The sequence below is a fragment of the Brienomyrus brachyistius genome, chromosome 20, assembly GCF_023856365.1.
Source record: "Brienomyrus brachyistius isolate T26 chromosome 20, BBRACH_0.4, whole genome shotgun sequence".
In the NCBI taxonomy this organism is placed as follows: Eukaryota; Metazoa; Chordata; class Actinopteri; order Osteoglossiformes; family Mormyridae; genus Brienomyrus; species Brienomyrus brachyistius.
The window spans coordinates 7,060,912-7,088,429 of NC_064552.1; the positions used below are offsets into that span (position 1 = coordinate 7,060,912).

General features: G+C 38.6%; 1 protein-coding gene across 5 annotated transcripts in view; it reads right to left on the bottom strand.

The window, feature by feature from the left end:
* Nucleotides 1-732: 732 nt before the first annotated feature.
* LOC125715535 (VPS10 domain-containing receptor SorCS1) overlaps nucleotides 733-27,518 on the bottom strand; it is a 120,213-nt gene continuing 93,427 nt past the window's right edge. Inside the window, exons 10-27 of one of the 5 annotated variants that reach the window (XR_007384095.1) lie at nucleotides 26,885-27,031; nucleotides 25,639-25,741; nucleotides 24,265-24,341; nucleotides 23,200-23,291; nucleotides 20,618-20,725; nucleotides 17,904-18,021; nucleotides 16,504-16,637; nucleotides 9,477-9,590; nucleotides 8,632-8,803; nucleotides 7,806-7,992; nucleotides 7,407-7,540; nucleotides 6,764-6,887; nucleotides 6,176-6,288; nucleotides 5,674-5,808; nucleotides 3,939-4,038; nucleotides 3,755-3,860; nucleotides 2,631-2,784; nucleotides 733-1,288 (exon numbers count right to left, since the gene is read on the bottom strand). Coding sequence is in view for 2 of the 5 variants with exons in the window: in XM_048987197.1 (XP_048843154.1) it covers nucleotides 1,233-1,288; nucleotides 2,631-2,788; nucleotides 3,755-3,860; nucleotides 3,939-4,038; nucleotides 5,674-5,808; nucleotides 6,176-6,288; nucleotides 6,764-6,887; nucleotides 7,407-7,540; nucleotides 7,806-7,992; nucleotides 8,632-8,803; nucleotides 9,477-9,590; nucleotides 16,504-16,637; nucleotides 17,904-18,021; nucleotides 20,618-20,725; nucleotides 23,200-23,291; nucleotides 24,265-24,341; nucleotides 25,639-25,741; nucleotides 26,885-27,031 (2,178 nt within the window). In the remaining 3 variants the exon portion in view is untranslated. Of the gene's footprint in view, nucleotides 1,289-2,630; nucleotides 3,074-3,754; nucleotides 3,861-3,938; nucleotides 4,039-5,673; nucleotides 5,809-6,175; nucleotides 6,289-6,763; nucleotides 6,888-7,406; nucleotides 7,541-7,805; nucleotides 7,993-8,631; nucleotides 8,804-9,476; nucleotides 9,591-16,503; nucleotides 16,638-17,903; nucleotides 18,022-20,617; nucleotides 20,726-23,199; nucleotides 23,292-24,264; nucleotides 24,342-25,638; nucleotides 25,742-26,884; nucleotides 27,032-27,518 lie in introns of those variants that run through there. The other 4 variants (XM_048987197.1, XR_007384097.1, XR_007384096.1 and 1 more) reach the window with 4 other exon arrangements.

Below are 27,518 nucleotides of genomic sequence, written 5' to 3' on the forward strand. Positions count from 1 at the left end.
AACTAGTCTGCAATGGAAAATAGCCATGTTTAAAATGAGCAAATGTAAGTACAATAAAATAGAAAGGTTAGCTTTATCGATATTCAAATAGATTTTTTCCCAGCAGATGTTTGCGAAAATTGTTCTTATATTTTGTGAAAATCAAAATATAATTACAATTGCGTTAAAATTACAAATCATTTCATAATAATTATGAAATAGTTATTCATACCAATATATCATCCATTCTGGATATTTAATAACTTCAATTATTTATGATGTTATAGAATTTAATGCAGCTGTATTTTTCAGATGTGGTCTGTTCAGTTTTCCTTCCCAGCAGTAGTTTTTTTAAAGTAATACTCATATCAGAAATACTGGCAAAGAGAGTGTGTTTGTTAATGTTAATATTAACCACACAAAGGTCATTTTAAAAGTATAATATAAATCCTTAACTGATTCTTTTGTAACCTCTAGACCAGCTTCAGTCTGTAAAAGGTTTATAACTTGAGCTCAACCACTTGGCTGAATGTTTGCAGCTTTCAATTGCTACATGTGTAATATTTCAAATATGCTTTATGCTAATAAATATAGATCGTGATAGACACAGAAATACATAATGGAAAAGAAATACCATTTTTATGAATAATCCATCAAACTGGCTTGTGTTTTTGTGCGTCTTTGCATGCAGACAAAAGAGAAACATAAAAATTCTTAAAATGCGAAAAATAAACAATAAAATCCGAATGGCCATTGTGCATTGTTGAACATTTAATGATAAAATAAATAGACTAAAATATCTAGTTTTCAGTTTAGTTAAATAATTTAACATTTGTCATTCAAATACATTTAAGTTTAGTTTGTCAATAAAATCCATACACATCTCAGAAACACAGTCATGGTTTACAAAAAAATGAGTCAATTAAATATATTCTTATAAATTAAGATCTACAGTATGATTCTTGTTAGTGTTAAAGTAACATGGTGTAAACCACATCGGAACACCAACATGTATTTGTTCACATGCAGATTTTGCCAAAAGAAGTTTATATGCTTGATTTGTACAAATATATGTAATCAAAATGTATTATTTCATAGTGACATATAAAAAACCTGTACAGTTTATTCTGGTTTCCACAGAGCACAGTTTGTGTCAGCACAGTCCAACATGCACAGGCATAAAGCTTGAAACCTTTGTGTCTGAATGGTTTGCGGGTCCGAAACACAACTGCTTCTGACTTGGGTTCCAGAATTCAAACATTGACATAAGTAGGTATTTCTGTTGCAAATCTGATGTCTGTGTGAGGTTCTGTTTAGACAGGGAAGAAAAGGGGGGGGGGGAATGATCGGAATTATCCCATTTTGTTCTTCTTTGGCATTTGACTGCATAATATTCATTCATTCATCTTCTACACTGCTTGTCCCTTATAGGGATACATCACGTACAAGCGGGAAACAAGATGGCTGCTGTCGCTGCTGGTGAAGAGTGCAAGACTGATAGAATCTTTTTAATATCCTTGTGATCCTTACAAACATTAGCCATCTAAATATATCTTTTTGGTGAAATTTCAGCATTAGATTTTGGAGCTTTTCATATGTTTTATTGCTTCAATAATTTTACATTTTAACTACTGTATACTTGACTAGAGGGAAGGATCTTTGACTTTGGGTTATTAGCTTGGGTTCTAGGACAGCTATTTACTGAAATATGTGATAAATATGTTGCAAAACTTGCCAAAATGTTTGCATGCAGGGATGAGGTCTGTCTTCTCTTCGCTTGCACCACAAAGTTACCCAAGAACTCCATTGTGCGGAAGCAGCAAGCAACAATGCAGTGATTTCTGCCACTGAAACATGGCTTAATGACTGCGAACCATATTCTACAGTTTCTCTCCATGGATATTACACGGCATGTAGTGGAAGATGTCCATTGTCGGCATTATCCTTAAGAAGCCCGGACTATCCTACCCACTGGGCTACCAAAACATTTCTTTGCTTTCGTTGCTGGTAAAGTTTTTGAATAACTACTGAAAGCATTCTTAACGGTTTTGTTATTAAAGTCCCTCAACCATGTAATGGTTTACAATCGTATATTATTTATTACAGCTGTTTAGGTATGTTAGGATGTTAAGGTATACTTACATGCTACTTATGAATATTCTATGATTGCATTATAAATGCATTATGAAGGTGCACTGGATGTTCTGTGAATGCATAATGAATGCATTATGAAGGTGATGGATAGCAGCATAATAAGAGTTCTATATTAATGTGTTTTAATGTGTTATTAAACATTTTAATACAAAAAACCTGTATGCCTTTTTGCTCATTAAGAAGCAGTTATTTTTATCAGAATTTTCCTGTTGACAGTTTCTATGGTAACTTAATGGACTTGCCATCCTTAAAGGGACAATATTTCTAAGTGCCTGCTGGAACATTATTGAATGCTCATTGAAATGATTTTCTTCTGAAATAGTTTATTCTATTATTATTTTTTTGTTTGTTGGCCGCGGTATAAGTGGGATAGACCACTTCTAGGTGTGCAGTTATATGAAAATAATCAACTCCAACTGTGTCAGCGACAAAAACGTGCAGTTGATTATTTTCATATAGCCGCACAGCCTGTGGCTCGTGCTTGAAAGCGATATTACCTGTGGCCTGTGTATGCATCTCTGTGTCCAGCAGTTCCAGAGAAGTCACCAAGTCCTTTTGTAGTTTTGGCGTCTCTTCCATTGGATTTACTGGACTAATCACTTCTTGCTCTTTTTCGTTCTGCATCTGCGCATAGACACTGATGCCTGGGATCTTCCTTGAGGAAAGATTCACAATAAGACGTGGATAACGAGAATTGCAAGATAAATTAGTTAGGAAAGGAAGGTTAACGGATGCACAAATACTGAAATGAAGAAAATTGACTGTACAGTATCATCACTTGTAAATGGTTTAAAAGTAGAACCTACTGTAAGATATTCCCAAGGAAAGCAAGTAAGTCAGAAAAAGAAAATGTATAGGATATACAGTATGGACAATCCGTGTGTCTTAGCTCCTATCTGCACAACCCTTTCTGGCCTTTCCGTGTACCACAGAACTGTGCCTGCATAGAGAGATGACCGCTTAAAAGTTTAGAAATGTCAACTAGCGCATTCTCCATAGGTTAAAAATTGATAATGTTTGACATTTCACATTTGCAGAGAATGCTGAAATCAAAGTGCTCCAAACTTAGAAACATCAGCGGGAATCAACGTCACTGCTGATATTTCTAAACTTTTTCTTTCGCAGTACTTTAACATAAACACATGCCGATAATTATACGATAATTTATAAGTCTAAGAATACTAATAAAAACTATTAACTTGCGTCTACGGTCAGGCATGTTCACAAATGGCTTATTCGGTCCGGATTATCCTGGCAAGCGCAGAGCAGAAAGCGGTGTACAACCTGGACATGCTGTCACTCCACTGCAGCTCGCACACAGACTCAGTCACACGCTAAAGGCAATATACAAATTCAAGTGGACAGCGTATCTTTAGACTGTGGGAAGAAATGGAAGACCCGGAGGAGACGACAAAAAACACGGAGAAGGCAGTAAAAATGGCACACGCACAGTACTTGTGGCCAGATTCGAAGCTGATACCCCACAGTAATGACTTGATGATGCTGTCTGATTAGGCAGCACTTTCAGTTATTTAATTAGTGAATTTCTAGTGGAGCATATTCAACATAAGTTCTATACGCAATTAAAAAAAAAAACAAAATATAAAAAAGACCACATTACCTTTTGAATTTATAGACGACAAAGACTGCTAAACCCACAACTACTACAGAAAGCAACATGAGCATGGCAGCGCCGTTGTGACTGTCGGTGGTGTCCACGAGTGGAGCTGGTGAAGAGGAACAGAGCAATTAATACATCTTGCAGAGTTGCCTGCCAGGCATGTTCTCAAACAAATAGGACTTACCGGCTGACAAATGGGCGGCGTAGACTGTGACCTGAACCCTGGGCCGGAGAGTGAACTGTACAAGGTTCTGATTAAGGGCTCCAAGCAATACTTCATATATCTGAAGGAAGAAAAATAGGTTACCATCTATGCTACATGCACATCTGTGTCATTGCTCTTTGTGTATTTAGAATTTCAGTATTAGCCAATAGCTAATATTAATTAATAATAAAGGAGAAATCATTTAGTAAATGATACTATATATCATTTGATTCCTGTTGACATATTAATTGACCATTTTTTCAACTACTTATCCTAATCTGAGTCATGGCAGGACCTGCAGCATTGCATATAAGGCACGGGAATATTGTGATTAGGATACAAACCCTCGTAAGAACATATGTAATCTCCACACGCACAGAGGCAGGATTCAAACTCACAACCCTGGAGGTATGAGGCAATAGTGCCACCCACTGAGCTAACATGATACCAGCATATAAGACATAAATACTATTAAAATACAAGTATTTAAGTATTGTTTCCAAATGCAAAGAATATGAAGAGATATGAAGATGAATGCAGCTGGATAGAGAAAGGCAGTTCAGCACTATGTTGGGCATCCAGATTATGATACATCAGTTGTTCTAATAGGAACCGTGGCTTTGAGTCTTGTTTATCCTGTGATATATTTATTGAGCATTAAATGTTGAACAAATATAATCCAACCATTTTCCTTTTTTTCAAAAAAAAAAATATGACTCATATTTGAACCATAAATACATCCGGCATGACCTTTTTCAGTGCTTCATAAAAGATTGTTTGCATTTTGTGAAATGAAACCTTCAATGGAAAATGAGTAAACATTGACATCTAGTGGCGTACAGATGAAAACCATGTTACTGGGTGTAATTATGCCTGGGTCAGCTAACGGTGCCCAAAGACAGGTAAAAGTGATGAACGCCGATGTGCTCAGACTACATTTCAAGTGTGACCTAATGAGTAGCTATCACGTGCACACATAAAATGCTTTATCAACTAATGTCCGAATTATCAATGTCAGCGGTGATTTAATATTTTTATATAGTATTTCAGGTTTCAATTTTCAAAAGTGAAGTATACAAATAAACCATGAATACATTTATCCATCCATCCATTTTCCAAACCACTTATCCTACTGGGTCGCGGGGGGTCCGGAGCCTATCCCGGAAGCAATGAGCACGAGGCAGGGAACAACCCAGGATGGGGGGCCAGCCCATCACAGGGCACACTCACACAGCATTCACCCTCAATGTATTCCTACGGGCAATTTAGCAACTCCAATCAGCCTCAGCATGTTTTTGGACTGTGGGGGGAAACTGGAGTACCCGGAGGAAACCCCACGTCAACATGGGGAGAACATGCAAACTCCACACACACTCATGTAACCCAAGCGAGACTCGAACCCGGGTCCCAGAGGTGTAAGGCAACAGTGCTAACCACTGTACCACTGTACCACCATGCCGCCCCTGAATACATTTAAATGAACTGAATAGACTTGGCCTTCATCTTGTTAAATATGTTTAATTCATACCTGTAACAGTATAATTTAATAATAATAAAAATAATAATAATAATAATAAAATGGGAATTATTTCTAGTCTGTTGTTTTCCAAGAATAATCTTAACTCTGTGCGCATACAGTATTGTGACAATACAGGAAGATCCACAGTGATGTTCATCCTTATGTGGTGAAGATGATGACTAAATTGTGTTCTACCTGATCCAAATGAGCTGAGATGGCTTCTGGTTTCCTCTCTGTTAAATCTTTACTGGGCAGAAGGAAGAATTCTGCTGCTGTAGGCAAACCAGGCAGGACCGCGACCAAAAGCTGCTCCTGATTGACTTCGGTGGCCTATTTCAGACATAAAGATGACCTCTTTAAGCACTTGTCTGTTCTCTATCCTGTCATAGATTAAACCACAGTCCATGCATCACACACTTCCTGGTGCCACTGTGAAATAGCAGTTCTGTGTCACTGTGATTTTTGTGCATTTTCTGTCAATAAAAGTGAATATGAATACGAGCTGGAGGATTTGTGGTAGTCCTCTTTAAAGGCATGTTGCTTAAGAGGACTTCTTCAACTGACGTTCAGCCTAGGAAAAGTTCTGTGACCCACAAATGCAGAAACGTATTATTTCTGTTTAGTATACCTATCGGCTGCAAAGATTTAGTGACACAAGTTAATATGCATATGAAACCCTTGAGCTGGAAAAACTTACTTCAACCATAGATTTCTTAATTACTCTGCTGATGTCTTGTCTCCATTCAGCAACATCAGGGTTATGTTCATCCAAGTTTGAAGAAAATGCTAAAAGATGTGACCTAAAATATTCTTGAACAAAGAGATAATAAAAGACCTTCTACAACACGCACATATCATACTGCATTTGACATAACGTATGGCATTAATTAAAACAATTGAAACAAAAAAGCAAAACTCTCTACTGGTCAATTACACATGAAATAGTGCCATGTTTCTAAAACAACAAAGCTCTGCGTAATGGAAAAGGAAAAATGTCTATTATTTTACCTGGACATTCTGACCTTATTTATGCACAGGCTTAATTCCTAAGGGAAATATTGGGGTGTTTTAACCCATCAAACCCACACACGTTTTAACCTAAAATTTCATTGCACTGACTCCAGCGCAATTATAGCCCATTTCCCTTCCTGTACCACAGCTATGGTCGCCTGCTGTAAACTAATGGATAGATGCTGCAAGTTCTGGTGAAGCGTTTTAAATGAGAATTTTAGTTTTAAAAAAGACATATCAAAGACAACTAATTAAACAATAAGATCCATAATACCATGCACGACGATAGTTTTCTTGTCTTGCAGGATCCTGCTCCCAGCAGACACCTGCACTGTCACTGCGTTGATTCCTTCCCGGCTGAATGTAAATGCAACGCTTCCCTCTAGGGTGATCAGAGGCTGAAAATGCAGATTCGTGAGTGGGGCATATGCAGCTCCCCCGGGAAATGTTGCTCTACCTGGTTGATGGTAGCTGGTAGCCAGAAACTAAAAGAAAGCCCTTCAGTGCATTACGTGATTTAACTCAACCGACTAAAATGTCTGATGAACTACAGTAACTCTCCTACCGACGGCATTTTCTAAAAATGGTGAATAAAATTTAAATGCAATATGTTTAAATTTTTGTTTGTGCCTATTATAAAAAAAACTTTAAATCAGTCTTGGATAAAATCAGATTACATAGTGATTCTTTTAGTTATTTAGAGGTGAACCATTTCTGTTATTACACATACTGTAGTCTAGCATTTTGAGGGGGTACTGAGTTTAGGATATTTTATTGAAAATAGTTGCTCACAATATTTAAAATTATGCACTGCAGAACAAGTAACCTGCCACCTACTTATAAAATGAATTTAGTATGATACGTGCCTTAATAGCCATTTGACGATTTACAGATAGAAATGCAAGCATTTTACAAACCTCTGTGTTATTTCCAAACCACCAGATGTAAGTGACTGATCCTACTTGGCTTGGCCACAAGACTGCTGTTAGATTCACTTCTTTATTCTTTACCGCCACAAAGGGAGCCGAAAGGTAGATATGTTCTAGCTGACCTATTCAGGAACAGACAAAAAAAAATTGAACTATTCAAAGTTGGTCCCTAAAAAGGGTAATTCCATAAAGTTAAAATATTCCTCTGCAGGATTCAATGCCATCTGTGTGTTATTTTTCATCTCTGGTACTCAGAGTGGCCCAAACCTTATTTGCTCTTCTGGCACATCAGATTGACAGATGGGACAGCTCGAAATTCCTGATCAATAACCCATTACTATTACATTTGTCACCCTCAAACATGTCGCAGTGGTCGGAGCGGCTCACATGTTATGTGCAGGTAGAGAACTACGCTTTCAGAGCCAAGGCCGTTCTCCGCGATCGCAGAAACTTTGTAAATTCCAACATTCCGGTAAACGTGCTTGATTCCATCTTCAATAGAACTGAGGTTGGAGTACGTTACTGCATTGCCGTCTCCAAAATCCAGTGTGATGCTTGTTCTAGATCCATCACCCTAGACAATGCAAAGACACAATTTAAAACAATTATCGAGCAGCCCAATTTACTGAAATATAAATTAGTAATTATTGACAGACTGCATTACTATTACTATTATTATTATTATTATTATTGGTAATTCATTGTGTAATTCTTTCATCATCTGTAATACTTCTCTGTCTAGCAACATTACTACTTTCTATATACTTTTCAAGTACTTTTTATATATAGCACTTTGTACATTTACTGTATAATTGATTGAATGTTTTTCGGTGCATGTGAAGGTGAAGCTGCTTTGCAATTTCGTTACAATAACAATAAAAGGCTCCTATTATTATTATTATTATTATTATTATTATTATTATTATGCAATCAAGTTCAAAATCTAAAGCACATTAGATTTTGGAGAACTTATTAGAAAAAAATACTGAACATTGCAACAATAGAAATGTGTTTGTCTTAATCCATAATTATGTAGGAATCCCATAGTTTCCTTTACCATACCCACCCCATCTCCCACACCTCCCATGCCTGTGATTCATTATTCATACAGTGATTGAATCAGACACCAGTGTAGCTCTAACTGGAAGAAAATCTTCATGGCACGCCACTATTGCGATGTGCGCGTCGCATCTGTTAAACTTCAAACCATCACCTCCTCAAGAAAGACAAGAAAAGTGACATTGGTCCCCAGTGTAGCTGTCAGCTTTCCTTCACTCGTGATGAGATGAAGGCCTCTGGGAGCTCGGCTGGGGCACCTCTGTTTCCTGGCGGTGTATTCCTCAATTATACCAGCGGTGCAGTTATTGGACACAACCTTCCTGTATCTGGCATAAACATCCAAAGACGTACCATGCGGAAAGGAAACAGATTATTATTTGCTCAATAAAGCTCAAAAGCACCCCATTTTAGCTGAATAAGCAGGCTGATTCGTAACGGGGTTCCAACGAAATGACAACAAGTATTAGCAGTCACCAAGAAAGTTTGAAACATAATTACCTGGAAAGGAGTATATGAAACACCAGAATAATATTGGTCTTCTGATGTTTCACTGTTTGGCCTACCAGGTAATCCATGCCAGGGAGGACACTGTGAGCTAGGACAGGAACTAAACTATAAACTATCATTTCAGTTAAAAGGACCTGGATTTCACTTAAGCACTGAGTTCTTGCTGTGTGCTGATTGGTCAGTCTCCTATAACGATGCATATGTAACAAACGTTAAGGTTAACGTTGAGTCTTTCGATCAAGGAAACAAACTAGTCAAAGCACAAGAAAAACTGAACTTTACTGACTTTAACCAAAGAGCAGAAGCAATTCATTTTAAAAGTAGTTTGTAAAACCTGACGTAATTCAAATTGTCCTCTCTGACATGGATTATCTTTTAACTATTGAAAAGCACTAATAAGCTATTTATTACTTATCAATTTTCAGTGTTTGCCTAAGGATCCATGCTTTACACATACTAAGAATATTCATCACCTGCTTTTAAAATGCTTACCCTGTGCTATTAAGGAAGATGTTTCCGGTGGTACAGCTTCTCGCCATTGAAGATGGAAGAAACCAGAAGGAAGGTGAGCACTTCCCATTGCTACGCCTCTCGTAGCCATAATCACTGTGGCAGAAGGACAAGGTGAAAAACACCATGAGCAAAGGCACCTTCTCACTGTGAAGGTCCGATGTCATCCAGTGCAGAGTTTGGGGAGTTTCACTGGAAAATTTCGATTTTCCTGATCACCTCAACTTGGATTATCTGCTCCTTTGAAAAAGTGGCAATTACTTATTGATTGAGAATCGTTTTTTACCTTAGGTTCAAAAGTAATGCTTCTCTGGACATTACATACATTTACTTGGCTAAAGTTGTAGGACATAATTAGAGAAATATCTAATAAAAATAAATGTGCATTACACAATCAAGTTGCCATAATATCCATGTGCAATGTCTTAGCAAAAAAGACAGGAGAAAATAATTGTGAAATAAACAGACTATTTTAAGATGTACTGTAACATGTTCAGATGTCACTTAATTTACGCTTAATTATCACTATAACATTTGCATTACATTTTTGGGTGAAAAAGAAGAGATACTTTTAAAGAATTTTCTTCTACATTTGATTGCTACAGTCTGTCCAAAAATAAGCCATACCAATGGAGTGTTATCCGAATCATCATAATAAAAAAGTATACCACATGGATGAGGGGGTGGGGGGAGACGACAACTCTGTATCCCAAACTTTAAGGGCCCCCTGTTGATTTCACATTTACTTATTTACTTGTTTGTTTGTTTAGTAACAAAACACATAAATCAAATACGCACCACAAACCATTTAAATAACTTTGGTTTAAACATTACAATACAAGAGCAAATCAAATCTCCATCTGAATTTGTGCCCTGCAATTTGTTTTCGATTGTGTCACTTCCTGTTAGGGCAACAAGCAGTGTGACATCAGCTAGTTATACGTTTGCCTTCAAAAGATGAGCAAATACGAAGAATAACCATAAACCTGGTGCATGCAAATGAAGAGACAGATTGGTGGAACAGCAGAGAAAAGACTTTAAAAGACTTTATTATGTGTAGGTGTGCCCCTCTGATAAACTATTTTAGCCGCCCCAGCTGTTAGCGCGAATGGATGCATTTACAGCCACTAAAATTTTATTATACAACAAGATATTAATATAATGGGCCCCCTGAGCACCCCTCCCCCCGCCAATACAAAATCTTTGCTCCGCCCCAGGATTACATACTATGTGGCTGCACACCGAAGGAGTTTACTAACACTTTTAAATTGGTTAATGATTATGAGATAATACGCATGAAGCCCAACAGCGAACATCTTGATTTTTCAATGTGCTCATCATGGCTGATGTTCCCTTTTGTATAACAACGTATAAAGAAATTCTTGTTTACCACAGTTGTCATTTCCACATGTGGCTGTAGGGTAAAAATCTGAGTTTTCACATTTAAGCTGGCCTTGTAGAGTCTGATTTGAGCTGTGCATGTCCCCTACCTCTTTGGGGTAGCCCATTTTAGCCAGGTGAATAATGTAGAAAAATTCCTCTTTGTGATTGTATTGTTTTGTTTATTAATGTGTTACAATTTGCCATTGCTATTATTATTATGTCCATATTTGCAGTATGCCTACACAATTTTTCTATGTGATTGAGTTGCACCCCAGAATGAAGTGGAGGAGAATGTTGTAATGAATGGAATATGTTGGCTTCTATGGCATAAATGTATACGTTTTGTCTTGCTGTTTTTGTCTTAATGTTCACAAGGACTCTGAGTATGGGGATGCACAAAAATAAACACCTATTCCATGCTGTTAGTGACGTTTTTTTAACAATTCCTATCACATGTATCTCCACATTTGTTGTCAGAAGTGGGATAGACAGTAGTGCAACTAACGAAGGATGGAACTTCTGTCACAGACCTCAAAGAATTTTTTTGGTAAAGGAGGCCAGTGACTACAGTATATTAATCCCAGAAGCTTTAGAGGCAGAGTCTAAGACAAACTCAGCCAGCGTCCTCAAATTTTGGGTTAAAGCCTTCGTAACCAATCACAGAATTGTGAGTACTGAAGACATCTCTACTTGAAGGCAACTATTAGCCAAAAGCATAAAACCTCCAAACATGGACCCTAAGCCTGGCAGTAACTAGAGCTCCTCAGGTAAAACTCCCTAAATCTAGTCCTCATGAACAAGCTGCAGATCTCTCAACACCCTAGCTGACAGTCAGTGTGAAGTGACCAAGACACAGGTATTCATCTTAATTCTGCTGTGGGACCCAAAAAGAGCACAATTTGATGTATTGTGAGCAAAGTATGGACATAAAAAATTTATTTGTTATGTTTCCAGCAAGAGATCCTGGAACCTGGAAATAGCCAGAAGCCGAGTAGGCATCCTGGCTAGTCCCACTGCTGAAAGAAGATTCATTAGATGCCTATTCGGTCATGGATAAGAAATGGTCCAACTGTTCTGCAGACCTGGGATACTTACCAGTAGAGGTAATTCTTGGTACAAATTTTGAAGTACTTGCCAATATAGTGCCTCCATTTCCGTCTAGATATTGTTCAACTGTTGTCAGTATGTGTTGTCCTGTTATGACCAGAACCCAAGCTAAAGCAGATCTGCTGCCTCTTCCAGACAGTTGTCTATATGAGGAAGAGGAATTGACATAGGCACCTGTGACTAGGGAAACATATGAGGGAACACACCCATCTAAGTTTCAATGTTCACAGGAAATGCCTGAGAACATAACTGAACAGCAATGAGTCGACTCCTCACCATAGCCTTTGTTTGAGAAAAATCAAGGTGGTCAAAAAAGATGGTAAAAATGGAGTACGGTAGCTTATGGGTCAGGATGACGAGTGTTCAGTAGTGCTATCTAGATGGAGACTTTACCTTACACATGCCTATCCATAGTCAGAAAATTTGCAATTATGCAAAAAGATATGAAGCGGTTTTCCCATGGTGCAATACAACCACCATTAAAAGGGAAGCCCAGCATGCCAACTTCACAAGGATGTTGGATGGCAGCCAAGCATCCCAGCCAACAAAAGCAGCCTTTACCACCTCAGACTGATGTTTATTTAAGAGTTTTAAACCCTCAATAACATGCTGAAGAAATGAGATAAATAGCTGCTATTGCTGGTTTCCCCCCACTGAGAAATTCTATAGGCATCTGTGACCATTTGCGCTCTTGCATAGTTGTCCTGAAATGGGACCACCGGCCATCCCAGCTGTGACTACAGCAGAAAACAAAGATTTTCAATATGTCATGGGAAAGAAACAACCTAGAGAAAAACCGTGAGAAGTCATAGCAGAACTTTTTAAAAGGTCAATAGGACCACAAGCATTGGCATAGCCAGCATCCTTGATACGGCATCTGTTTGGTCAAAAAGTCCTACTTCTGCTTCCATCATCCACAAGCAAACCTCATGCAAAATCACAGGTACTACAGTATTTACTATCTGGAAGATGGACGCAGTTCCCTATTAAGTCCTGATTAAAGACAAGAAGAAGTATGCAATTCTAGCATGCTAATCTGATTAATAAGTTTAAGAATAAAGACCCAGAAGAAGCTTGGGGCTCACAGACCATTCATGCAGTCAGATGGGTCCCTGTGTGAGTAGTTTCTGCAAGCTGAATGCTGTATTTCAGTCTGTTACCTATCACATATTTTATATTGATGACCAGCTAGAAAGAACTGGATCGGTCAGTTTTGTCACTTCCCATAGATTTCTGTAAGGGTTATTGTTAAATCCAGTTAGAAGCAAAATATTTATTGTGTCAGGAAACCATTGAGGTTATTAAGACTCCATTTAATGCCTTTTGGGTTGCATGGCACTCCTGTGACATTGTGGCTGTGAAAATTACTATGCAGTGCATCTAGATGAGGTGATCTACTGTAGCTCCAAGTAGGACTACCTGTTGCACCTGTAGAAAGTCCAGGAGCTGACCCTAAATGCTACAAAGTGTTAATAGGCTCAGGGAGTAGCATGTTATCTGTTATATCTACTGGGAGGAGGAAACGTGAGAGTACAGATTCATATGGTGGAGGCCAACCAGAACTCTCTACAACTCTGGACTAAAACAGAAGCGAGGTCCTTCCTATGCCTTGTGGTTTGGTATAAGAAATTCATCACAGACTTTGCCACCATCGCAGCGCTCGTTAATCAACCTGAGCACAAAGACTGTTAAAAAACACAATGGTGTACACCAGTGCATGTGATGAAGCTTTTAATGCTCTTAAGGCATATTCATGTACATTCCACATTCCGAGAAGCTCAGATTTTAGTAAACAGTCACACCCTGAAGCAGAAGAGACGCCTATTCTTTACACGACTCCATGGTTCACCAAATACTCCATGACAGAAATAGAATACCATGCTGTAAAGTAGGCTGTGGACCATCTAAATTATGAATTATCTCTTGGGAAGGGAGTTCAGTCTAGAGATTGACCACAGTGACCTCACATGGATTCAGACCATAAAAGATCATAATAGCTGGGCCTACTGCTCCATTAGCTGACACAGGGATGGTAAAAAGCATGTGGTTATAGACTGACTGTCCATATTTCCACACTGAGGCAACCCTGAAGAGGAGGGAGGCAATGTGGCAGCGGTCTGTAGCCGACAGTGGATGGCAAGATGCCAACCCTATCTGAACCATCACAATTACAAAGAAAAAGTCCAAAGCATTTGCTACCTTTCAAGACACTGTTTCGGTTTTTACAGTTGCCTTTTATGTCTTTTGGGTTGAATTGCGTATCTGTAACATTCTTGCGTCACATGGATAAATGCCTGTGAAAATCTTTGAGCAGTACACCAAGATAATGTAGTGATCTATAATACGTCATTCACAAACACTCTTATTGGTTTTAATGGTTAAGTGATTTTACAATAAACTTTAGTAGCTTGATTATTTAATGTACTTGTCTTACTTGATGTTTCATTTTGTATAACAAGGTGGAATTAAATGCATACTTATTATGCTTGGTTTTCCATATGGGATATAATTGGGGATGCAAATCCAAGTGCAAATCCACCACATTTAAGCTGGCTTCTTATGGCCAGTTTTGAGCTGCACATGTGTGTTCACCTACCTGTTTGGGATAGTCCATTTTAGCCAGGGGTATATTGGGATAAGATCATTTGAAAGAAGTGAAAACGAAATACCTTTCTCTGTAATTACTAATTTAGGATTGTACCACAACACTCTTGATTTGTCAAATCTGATTGGTCAGAATGATGAAAAATTTTCTATAACTGCCAACATACTGCCAGTCAGGCGAGTCGTAGTAGTAAATTAATGCGCTATTATAATTTTTAATTTTAACTAACGTTAGTTAAAATTCCAGACATAGAGCACAATTAAACATTAACAGACTAAGTGCTTTTACACCATGAATTCACACATCTGAAGGGTGTTCATTAATTTTCTTTCACACGCAGTGCTAGCCAGGCCAATAACGTCAGTAAATCGATGTGCAATTATAATTTATATTTCCAACTATTATCACTTCATAGGAACTATAAAAGCAAAGAAATTGATACAAATGACTTAGACAACAACCATACTTCAGGTCTGTACATGGCCTTTGGGCAGGCCATTTCGAACTACCAACTTGCTCATGATCTTAGTAACAGATTATTTTTGAATTAAAAGCGGTCACTTGGGTGACATGTAAGTAAAATGTTTAATAGTAGTAGGTTCAGGCGGTATCTTATTTTTCATACCGCCCAAACAGGACACTTTGGTATATGGTATTTCAACAGTATTTTAAAAAGCAAGGGTATTCTACTATTCTAAAGTCTTGGCAACAAAATTTGACACGCAGGAGAAAATGCCAAGAAAAAGTTTCAGTGAAAGGAAATACCACGGTACACTGTGGTGCCATAATACTGCCCAAGCTTAAACAGTAGTAATACTAATAAATGTGTTTTCATTTCTTTAAAGTGAAAATGCCTTCAAATACAAATGTGTATGCCAGATGTGTAGTAACTGTGGTATAAGCAGAGTAATGCATTCCAAGTCTTACATTATATCATGGGTGGGGAACCTGTTCCAAGGGGGGCCGGTGTGGGTGCAGGTTTTTGGGATGGCCTCTCAATCAGCCAATAACAGTGGGTCCCGCTGCTTTATTATTGGCTGATTGAGAGGTCATCCCAAAAACCCGCACCCACATTGGCCCTCCATGGAACAGGTTTGCTACCCTTTCATTATACACATTATATACACACTCCACACCCTTGCATATCCAATAAATGACTAAAACGGAATGTCCAATCTCTGCATTAAACATTTTTAAATGTACTCAGCTGCATGACTCGTGGCTCTTTGCCTCCATAGCCTTAAAAAAGCATAATACTGCACATTTTCTCCGGTTCTGTAATATACAACATATCACTGTAGAGTTCTGTCTGTGTTGTATGGAGTTCAGCCTTAAATATTGTACATAACTATATATAGCCCCTTCTGATGGTAGCGGAATGCTGGAGTAAATATAGGGGGTTTGCCTCTGTGATGGAAATCTATGTTTATTTTTTGTCATCTTCTTTGTATAGTCACTGTACAGTAAATAACTTTTTTTTTTTTTGTATTTTCACAAGAATTCTGGGGATGGCGATGCAGAATGGTTATATCTCTGCCACCACGATTTTATCTACATTTCGTTGCCGAAGGCCTTTGGATTATTACAGTATTCCACACATCACCACAATGACCAGTGGCATCAGTTCTAAGGCAAAGAAGATAATGGCTTCACAGAGTGGGAAAGTTACTCTATCGACGTATTTAATGAAAAGCACATGCACAAACCCAGCCTATCCTGTAAACTGCATTTGACCTATAATTGATTCTTTTATATACAGTTATCTCTCAACGTTAAGGAGGTGAAATTTTTAAAGCCATTCCTGTATCAGACCATTTTGTTAATTCAGTTGTACATTATACACCATGCTACACAACAAGCTCGGAAAGCTGCAGTAAGCACTCTTAGTAAGGAACCTAAGAGTGATTTACTCACCATTCAAAGTCAGACTCGGTGCATTCACAGGGTTCTGATGCCATGGTGACAGAGTAATCTTTGCCCATAACACACCTGGCTATAGGCTTGAGCTTCTGGTATATCCTTTTCACTCCCATGATGCACGGCTCTCCCTGGTACAGAAGTACATAAAAACACATGCAGTTCAAATTGTTCCTCGTGTATTTATTCTTAAAGTTCCCTCCTTGGTCTAAATACTAAACAGTCCATATCTGCTTAGGAAAACAAAGACTGTAACTGCTGCCTTTCTAGTTCTAACTGTATTAATTTATTTGTTTGTTTTTAGCGAGGATGTTTTCAGTTCACTGCATGCATATGTACAGTATTATGATGGGTCATTTTTGAGTTTGAAAAACTGACACAATGTGAGATGGATATTGTTTATTGGGTAAACTTTTTTTTGTAAGACCAAGAAACTCATACATCTTACTTATGTATGACTAGGTATTTACAAAGAATACTTTACATTTGTCACATTTACGTGTAGGTTGTACAGAATACTAATGTAATGACACATTTATTCAAGAAAATTCTGCAAAAAAACAGCCAGGAAGCAATATTCCCTTTTTTTTGATATAGGCTCTTCCAGAACAGTGTCACTGTCAAAAAAGTTGTTGAATATTTTTACCTGGGGAGACAGTTTTGATCTAAAAGTTTTAAATTCTCTACATGTATGGATTCCTCTGCAGCCAGGTGACAATAATCCTCCCTTCCATTAGAGTCTGTCATATCTGGGGCAGTTCTGCACTGTTAGCTTTATGCTGATACCTGTTTTGCTCCTCTCTTCTGCACACAATTTAATACAGGTTTCTAAATGTGTCTCGTTATTCTACTGCATTGTTTTGCCAGGTATTGCAGCAATGCATGAATATGTACATGCGTGTGTGATCTTGATCTTAAGAGGAAGCCATATCAAGTGCCAGGGATGCAACATAAAAAATCACGAGGTACCAGTTTGATACTCAACTACGATTTGTATTGAAGATCAAGACTTGTGAAAAACTACTTTACTTTGAGTCATACGTTGCAATGTTTCTATATTTCTCAGCTAAACTGATTACACTGGTCCCAATTTACACAATGACCACATTTTGTACTATGGAATTAATAAATTCGATGTGGGTATGCAGACTACCCTATTTGAGGTCAAGAATTTATTTTGAGATTTATTAGAAATATTACATTTTCATTTTGGTGATTAAAGCTTCTGGATGTGTAATTAGCAAACTGTTATTGTAATTGTGTTATTGGATACCCTTCCAGGGACTGTGTACAACTAAACTAATTATTATATGCGTATCTAGTCAACTTACTGTACTTGGGAAAACTCCTTCATAGAGGGAAGCGTCATAGAGGGAGAGCCACGCAGAAATTCTCACCTGGTTATGAAGATGCCATGTTTGATAATCTCCCTCTGTACATCTCCTATTGAAGATGGATCTGAAGTCAATTTTGACAAGCTGCCACTCAGAGCGATGGGTGACATGGCCGAATATTCTGCAGGAATGAAAATTTTCATTTCAATGTCCAGATCTCCAAGAAGTTTAACATTTAAGCAGTTTTAATATTTCGCTAAGTGTCTGCTGCTCAGATGCATACTGTAATTGTTCCATGTTTGAAATAAATTCAGATGGTTCAGTGTACAGTAGTTTCCCTGTCTGGTATCTTCCCTATCTCTGCTCACTACACTTCGTTAAAGCTTGAAGAATGCTGACTTTCTTGACGTTTTACCTGCCACTGCTGAATACCTATTTCTGAGTTTTCAACTTACCGCATCTAAAAATGTTTGCCGTGATTCCACGCAAACATTTCCTCAATTTGTTAAAAAGTGCAACGTTGCTCACTGTACCACATCTGCTGTACCACCTTTGGCTTCCGATCTTCAATCGTATGGCCAAGGTGGTAGGAATTATCTCCAAGAACACTTCCTCTGCCAGTAAGTTCCCTGGTGTGCGTTCTATGGCATGCATTTCCATTTTCCCCTCTCCACATAAGTCCACATGATATCCCAGCATTACAGAAGGTAGCTGGATTCTCCTTGCCTCTGATTTTCACACAGCCAGCATTTGCGTATTGCACCTGTTCTGTTGAGCATTAGCATAGTTGTAAACGGCATGATTATCTTCCACATACTGCTGACTTGCCATTTGCTCTGGTGATTCTCATTCTAGAAAGCAACCCGAGTTATTTTACAAAAGGACTCTTGTTGAAATTTCTCACAACCATCTACTTTATAATTATTGTAGTACTTGACTAGTAACAATATTGCTACATTTCTCTGTAATTACTGTTACCTCTGCCGGTCTAAGTTACCATTTGTATACCAACGTTCATTTCTAAAGCAAGAATCCTATTACAACACATACTGATGTACATACAACACCACTGGTTTTAGTGGTTATACTGGCATTGTTGACAATAGACTGGCAACTAAATTTTTGCAGAAGTATCCCCCCCCCATTTTCCCCTTCTTTCGGTTTTTACATAAGGTATTTCTTTCATTTTTTGACCGTGATGCTAAGGCTAGTTCGGCAAATTCTTTGACATCAACTCATTGTCAACCAGCCATGCACAGACTGACAACAAAAACATTCTTGGAATTTGCTGTCAAACAGCCACAATGTGATATTTTACCACTGCGGGGCTCCCCTTGGTATATTTTGTTGCCAACCAGGGACTTGGCCCTTGGTACATTTTCCCACTCTCTTTCCACCTTCCACTCTCGATCATACTTCCAGTGCCGACATTGGGGAAGAAAGACCAGCGCTCATATCAAGACCAGTCAATCAGGGAAAATTCCCGAACATTCTGATGGCTAATCCGTGCCGGCAAACAAGCTGTCACTTAATTTCCAAGAACTAAACCATAATAATTCTATTGATAAGTCAAACAAAATTCACTCTGCTTTTCTTCTCTTGTCTTTTACTTGGTTCTCTACTGAAAAAAATCATAACAAAACATCTGCATGTATGTTGGAAACCCCAGAAAAGCACCTAGATCCTAGATCACATATGTGGGAAGAATAAGGTAGAAACGGACTAAGAAGTGCTGAAAGTAAAATGGTTAAACATTTTTGCATGCTAAAAGTAATATATTTTCTTTACATATTCACTTATAAATATTGTTCACATTCATGAAAAGGAAAACATGGATAATATATAGGTATTTTCTCATTACAGAGAGTATGTTCAACCAACTTCTCTTTCCCAATTTAAGTCCTCATTTTTGGTAATCTTTTTCATGTCCTTTAGTTACTGGTTTGTAAGCCATTGATCTCTACTGATCAAAATGCTCTGGGAATGTGTTTTGATCTTTAGTAGACCTTGAATTTTATTCATGAAAGGAAAAAAATGGGCAATACGGGTTATTTTCCCTCCTTCATTCTCTTAGGCTCATGCGCATGATTCAGTAAGCCATCAAACTGCATTGAAATTACTGACTGACACAGAACAAAGTCACAGCATCAATATATTTATACCTCAAAACCCTTTCAATCTTAAACTGGCCATTGCCTTCAGACTCCCTGGAATCATCAATTTGATGAGGTAACCTTGCAGAAAAGTATTATTACTAGCCCACTACACTAGGCAGAACATAACAGATGTTATGTGATTTAATAAGTGTAGATTATGGGCTCTACCTTGTTTTTAGGTTATCACTTTAGACAGATTATTACCTCAGTGCCTTGCAGAAGCATTTCATTATTGTTGGTATAGGTATTCATTTAAAGATTAATAAACAATGCAATTAGCATTAAATAAAAAGTATAATGAGCCATTTTGATGCAATTTAAGTAGCTGATGATTATTAAGCGGGTATGATTTGCAGAAAACAAAAATAAGAAAACACGTTGCATCAAAAAGCAGTTTAAAAATAAATGTGGTAGCATAAATTAAAATTAATCTGGGCTGTGAAAACACAAAAAACTTCATGGCCAGTTTGACTTTACATTTTTGACATAGTCATAAAAATTACAATTACATTCCAAAGTACTTATTATTATTGCAGCACTTAATATGTTTGTCTTTAGTATAGGTCATTACTCTGTGACCTCCTTCAATGAGTAATACACTCCTTATTACTCTTCACTCACGTCATTATAAGTGTTTCCTCCCCTGGTTCTCCTAATACTCCATCCACAAAAAGAGGGGAAGTAGTGAAACTGTATTTGTTCCAGATTCTCCCTTCGTCAAAGCTCAGCCTGTAGGACAGCATAAAGAACACTTACATGGTGTACCGTGTAACAATGCATTATATAATACCACCATATTATGTAATCACTCAACAGCATGTATACTGTATGAAGAGATCTGTTTTGGTTGGATTTTACATGATTCACTATATTATTACAGTTTCTTCATAAAAAATGCAATTCCCTCATTTTGGAATAACCACTGTAATATGTAATATCTATCCATCCATCCACCCATCCATCATCCATCCGTCACTTATCCAGGGTCGGGATTTGGGGCAGCAGTCTCAGCAGGGATGCCCAGATCTTCCTCTCCCCAGCCACCTCCTCCAGCACCACCGGGGGAATACCAAGGTGTTCCCAGGCCAGCTGAGAGATATAATCTCCCCAGCGTGTCCTAAGTCTGCCCTGGGGCCTCCTCCCAGTTGGACATGGTCAAAACACCTCCCCAGGGAGAAGTACAGGAGGCATCTTATATCGATGCCCGAACCAACTCAACTGGCTCCTTTTGACCCAGAGGAGCAGCGACTCTACTTTGAGCCCCTCCCGAATGTCCGAACTTCCACACCCTATCTCTAAGGCTGAGCCCAGACACCCTGCGAAGGAAATTCATTTCATTCGCTTGTATCCATGATCTCATTCTTTCAGTCACTACCAAAAGCTTGTGACGACTGGTGAGGGTAAGAACGTAGATCGACCGATAAATCGATAGCTTTGTCTTCCAGCTCAGCTCTTTCTTTACCATTAGAGAACGATACAATGTCTGCATTACTGCCGACGCTGCACTGATCAATCTCCTGCTCCCTTCTTCCCTCACTCATGAACAAGACACCAAGATACTTAAACTTCTCCGCTTGAGGCAGTAAGTCATCCCCCACTAGGACAGGGCAATCCACCATTTTCTGGTCGAAATCCATGGCTTGGAGCTACTGATCCTGATCCTGGGTGCTTCACACTATGCTGTGGGTCTCAGCTCCATGACGCCAATAGGACCACATCATGTGTAAAAAACAAACATGCAGTCCTAAGACCCCCGCACCAAACCCCCTCTGCTCCTTGGCTACACCTAGAAATTCTGTCCATGAACATTATATCACAGAGCTGGTGACAAAGGGCAACCCTGGTGGAGTCCAACACCTACAGGGAATGAGTCTGACTTACTGCTGGCAATACAAACCAGGCTCTCGCACACTTTATACAGGGACTTGATGGCTCGGAACAATGGACTCCGTACCCTGCACTCCTGAAACACAGCATCCCCTGAGAAACACGATCATACAGTATGCCTTTCCCAGGTCTATAAAACACATCAAGATTATTTGGGCAAACTCCCACGACCCCTCCACTATAATTGTGAGGGCGAAGAGCTGGTCCAATGTTCTGAGGCCAGGGTGGAATCCATATTCCTCCTGTATCTGAGGAATGTCCAGCACCCTGACATAGAAGATTGGAGAGAGGTTGAGGAGTGTGATCCCCCCAGTAGCTGGAACACAGCCTCCGATCCCCATTCTTAAAGACTGGAAGCACAACCCCAGTCTGCCAAGCCAAAGGCACTGTCCTTAAGCTCCACCACTGTTGAAGAGGCGTGACCTCAGCCCTAGAGATGAGTAAATCTTCCAGTACTTCCCCCAACAAAGACATATCAGTGGGATTTAGGAGGTGCTCAAAATACTCCTTCCACCGACTGATTATATCCCGATTTGATTTCGGACCCTCTCGTTCACCGGGGTAAACTCCAACGTACAGGCACAAAACCCGGGGGCTATAGGTAGACCCACACTTGCTGAGCACCCCTCACCAAGGGCAACTGCAGAATGGAAGAGAGTCCAGCCTCCCTCCAGGAGTTCGGTTCCAGAGTCAACACTATGTGTTGGTGTGAGACCGACTGTATCTAGTTAGTATTTCTCTACCTCTTGCACCAGCTCAGGCTCCTTTCCCACCAGAGAGGTTACATTCCGTTTTCTTAAAGCCAGATTTGATCGCTGATGACTGGTCCACCAAGGCCCCTGCCTTCAACTGCTCCCCGATCTACATTGCACCCAACCTCCACGGCCCCTACTGAAGATGGTGAACCCACAAGAGGGTGGACTCGTGTTCTTCTTTCAAGCTATGCCAGGCCGTGCTCCCCCACCCCACGCCTGGTTCCAGGTTGAGGCCCCTGTCTCCCCAATTTGGGGGGGGTTCACATCATTCTTTATGGTATTCGTCATGGGGTCTATATGAATCACGTCAGGGGGAATTTAGGGAAATTTACTACATATTGCATTCAAGGTGTCTATTAAAAAGTACAGAAGATTATTACAAAATGCAGGAGCTATTACTTAACAAAGTGAAAATTCATTAAATTTGTCGAGTTATTAAATAATGTGGTGTTATATTGTTACATAAACATTTTCAATAACTTCATATAACTTCAACTTTATATAAAATAACCACAATCTAATTACAAAGAATTACATCATGCACATTATTATTTTTATTACCAGAGATGTCTGATGGGAAGTGGAGTATGTCTGATTGCTACTAAAGCACCACCTTGGTCCAGATAGAGCACACTGTACTCTTCCTCAAATATCTGAAAGTTAAATGATGAAACTGTTAGGCTAGTCATTTAAAAGGGTGGTTTACAATCTGAAGCTTCAGTACAAAATGAACTACAGTACAAAACACTCAATGCGTCTGTCCAAATTGTCAACACAATTTAAAAATGCATCTGGTGATATATAAACGTATGTATAAAAGGAATTCACAATGATAGAAGTGCATCTAACAAAGTTACAAAATGTCTACATTAACAGTTGGCAATAATGCCTTTTCAGCAATGCCACTGACCCACATAAATGTTTAAACAATGTTATGAAATGCCCGAAACAGCTGTGCCCAAACATTGTCTGGAAATTGTTTTCTATAATTGAGTTGTACGGTGATTTATGAAGCAGCTTTCTGCAGCATTCACTTTAACATAATTAAAACATTAGTGTGGAAAATTTTGGGATTTCAAGGTATGCCGTTGCATTCAAAACTTTGCAAGCTGAAATCCACAGACATTCAGCCTGATTGTGAAATGAATAACACACTTTATTCAATATAATGCATCGCAAAGCAACTGGCGCACTAGGCTGAACTCATTCAGAATGCAAGCCTTGCATGAGCTGCAGTGCCAATGTGTAATTAAGTTGCGTCTGTGTTTGTTTACACAATTACACAGTATATAATTTCCAGCTCTCTTACCAAATCTGGAATCATTATTGAATATTATAAATAGTTATATTAAAACTTTTAAAGCGTACATAATTTAATGTTTTTTTAGACACAAAAATTACACTAAAATAACATGCTTTTTAGATTGCATTTGAACATTCTTCAAAACTGTGAGTCAAATACGGTTTGTTGCAGCTTCTAAAGTTTATACAAGCATTATAACAAACCTATTGGTACAGCACACCACCTAAGACATGTTTTGGCCATCCTGTATATAACAGATTCACAACAGAGGAATTAAAAAAGAATTTTATAAAGTGCTGGTTTATCCATCCCCTTTCTCTTACCTGCCTCCATGTGTTTCCTGCATCTGAAGTTATGAACATACTGACATTATTGGTTGTCAACTCTGCACCAATGGATCCTGGAAAAGAAGGCAGTTCTTCATGTCATTTAAACATGGATATTATGGTAACTTCATTAACCGTGTAAATAAAGTCTGGAATATATGAATGAATATATAAGCCCTGCCTCATGCCCATTGCTTCCAGGATAGGCTCCGGACCCCCCGTGACCCAGTAGGAAAAGCGGTTTGGAAAATGGATGGATGGATATATAAGCCTTCACAGTAACGAATTACAGTTACAATTTAATTATGCAAAATTGTTACATGTAACTAGTTATTTCCCATTGGTAATAAGAAAGCAGGACAAGAGAGGGGTGATGAAATGACAACATCATTATACTAGGAAACTCTGAGACACAGATACCTTCTCTGGATTTTGTCACAAATTGCATAGCAACCAATTTCAGAGGATTTGGAAACTTTTTATTTTTGTTTAACTGAAAGCTTTTGTACAATATTATGCAGCTATTTTATAAATGCATAATTACTGGAGCAGTTTAAATAAAATCCTTGACAAAATGACATGTGCCTGGACCAGCTATGCTGTATGGAAGCCCAGTCCAGGGGCGAAGCACCAGCTTGCAAATTTCCTTCTAGCAAGACACAGATTACGATGAGTAATGTGAGGTTCTCTCGCAGCCAAATCCCAGTCACCAGGTGCTTGGTATTCTTCCTGTAGCATAGAGGCGCTCAGCCGGATGAAACTCAAGCTTCTCTCTACCTCGAGGATATGAGCTATGGGTTCCTGGAGACCTACCCCCAGGAGAACTGTGGACCCAGGTGAACCCAGGTGCTGTACAGAATACACTAAATAAAAGGCACTGTGCGGTTACACAAAAATAGATCAGCGACAGTAGCCTGCTATAAATGCTAACGTGAACAAGGAGTTGTAAAGGTCATTGTCATGCCCTGCTCGTCCGATCCGCCGATGTGCCACGCCCCCTCATTACCTCATGTGGAATCCCGATGTCACCAGCTGTTTCCAGTCATGCTGATTAATCCTGTGTATTTAAGTCTGCGTTAAAGTATGTTTCATACTTCATTGACGGTATGTGGTTGTGTCCGATTGTGTCTTTCCTGTGATTAAACCCCATATTCTCCCGACACCTCGAGTCCTGCCTCTGCTTCCCCAGTGCATAACAGTCACACTTTTAAGCTGAAAAGTCTGCTTATTTTATTCACTAATTTCCACTAAGTAAAAGGCAGAAAGAACCGATGAATATAGAAATAAAAACATGGACGCCAATCCCCTTCCAGGTTTCTTTTGGTGTAGAAAAGAAAACAAAAGGGTGGAGGGTGCAGGATCTTTACATACCCGATGCCACAATGATGCCGGGCGCTGAGTCCTTGCTGGCTATTGTTCCAGATGTGTACGGATTCTCCGATACATGAAGATGTAAGTGCAGTGAACAGTACGGCTGTGAGAGACACGTATGGTAAGGAGGCGAGAAAAGGGGGGCAGGGAAGTCCATCGCATATTTATCTTGAATTCTCTGCATATTACATTTTAGCAAATAAATTAAGTGAGAAATCAAATGTTTCAGAAGATCACATAAAGCTACAATCATGTGCATTGTTGTTCATAATATCAGTTTTTAAAAGTAGCACAATGTAAGCTGAATGACGACCATTAATACTAGTAATAAAAGAGAAAATTGACAGTTTTTTTGTCTGAAGTGCTCCAATAAAATAGTTCTTTTATATAGACATCATTCTAGAATTGAAGAATTCAGTCATGGGCCCACATTAAAAATGCCTTCAAGGAACTTAAAAGTCAATTTGTAACAGCATGCCCTGTGAAATGGAAACGCTTTGCAGGATGGTGCAGGGGAAAAAAGAAACTTACCTAACATGTTCTGCTATCTTGTTACAACCTTTTTTCCTTGTTATATAAAGAGGTACTCTGGGAATATCTAAGAAACTATGATGTATTGCCTCATTGTGTTAATCTGGGGTGATTATTATGTGGGTAGTCGAAGAAAGAATTGTTGCAAAAAATCCTATTATGTGTTCCACAAGGCCAAAAACCTAAACCAATTAGTATACCTAAACAAGGTCCTCTAATAGAAAGTTGAAGCCTAAAAACAATTGTTATACTTAAAACTCATTAAAACTTTAAAGACCTTGATGCCATTTTTATGTCTGAATTGGAGTCAATCTGCCCCTTTCAGAATTCTGATTGCATCACTGACCTTCTGCTCTTTCCTGATAAGACAAATGAGTAGCTGCTATTTTCACAGAAATCAAGCTACTAAAAGCACGTTCAGTTATGAAACCTCCATTTGAAACACAGCCTGTAAACTTTATGCAGAAAAAAAATGCAAACAATTCATTTTAAAAATAAAGGCAATAATGCAGCAATCAGAATACTACCTGACCATTCAGGAGGCTGTTAAAATGTATCGATGTAAATGTTCTAGATTTACAGGAAACATCCACTTGAGGACACATCACTCTTTGGCGGAATCTTTATACTGCATAAATATGACTGTTCCTTTTGAAATCATCAATGCTTGAATCATTCAGATTTGGTGAAAAGGATTTGACAAGTGCCTACTTACCAGTATGCAGTGAATGCTATTCCCCCAAAGGTCTGTAACAGGGGCTTGAAGTAAACGCCAGTCTCTGCCTTTGTTGTAGGTGATATAGGTCTTCACTTGGTTATCAAGCTTTTTGTTTGCCAAGAACATCCCTTTTATCCCTGCTACCTAGGAAAATCGAAAAAGCTGAAAAATGAATCAGTCCTAGATAATTTTAGAAAGGCAGCAGGAAAGTAAATGCCATGTGTTTAGAACGGAAATAGGAATGCATTCTTCCTTAAGGTGCATGTCAGTTTTGAAATTATCCATATTTTGTCGCTTTACAGGGGTGCAAAAGTGACAATTCCGGGAATTTACACAATTCCATCTCGCCGATCTGCATGAATGATTGTTATTAAGGGAGGAAATTTAAAACGTATATTGAGTAATGAAAATGATTCTGAAAATATAACGTGGAAAATGAACAGTAATAGTAATACTCCAAAAATAATAATCAACTGAATGAAACATTCATGCAATGAGTATCAGACTAAATCACACAAAGCTAAGTACGCCTCATGTACGACTTTGGCCATGAGAATTATATTTTACAGGGATCTGTCTATTTGCATGCTTTGAAATGATGTGAAAAACTGTATCCGACATTAAAATTCAC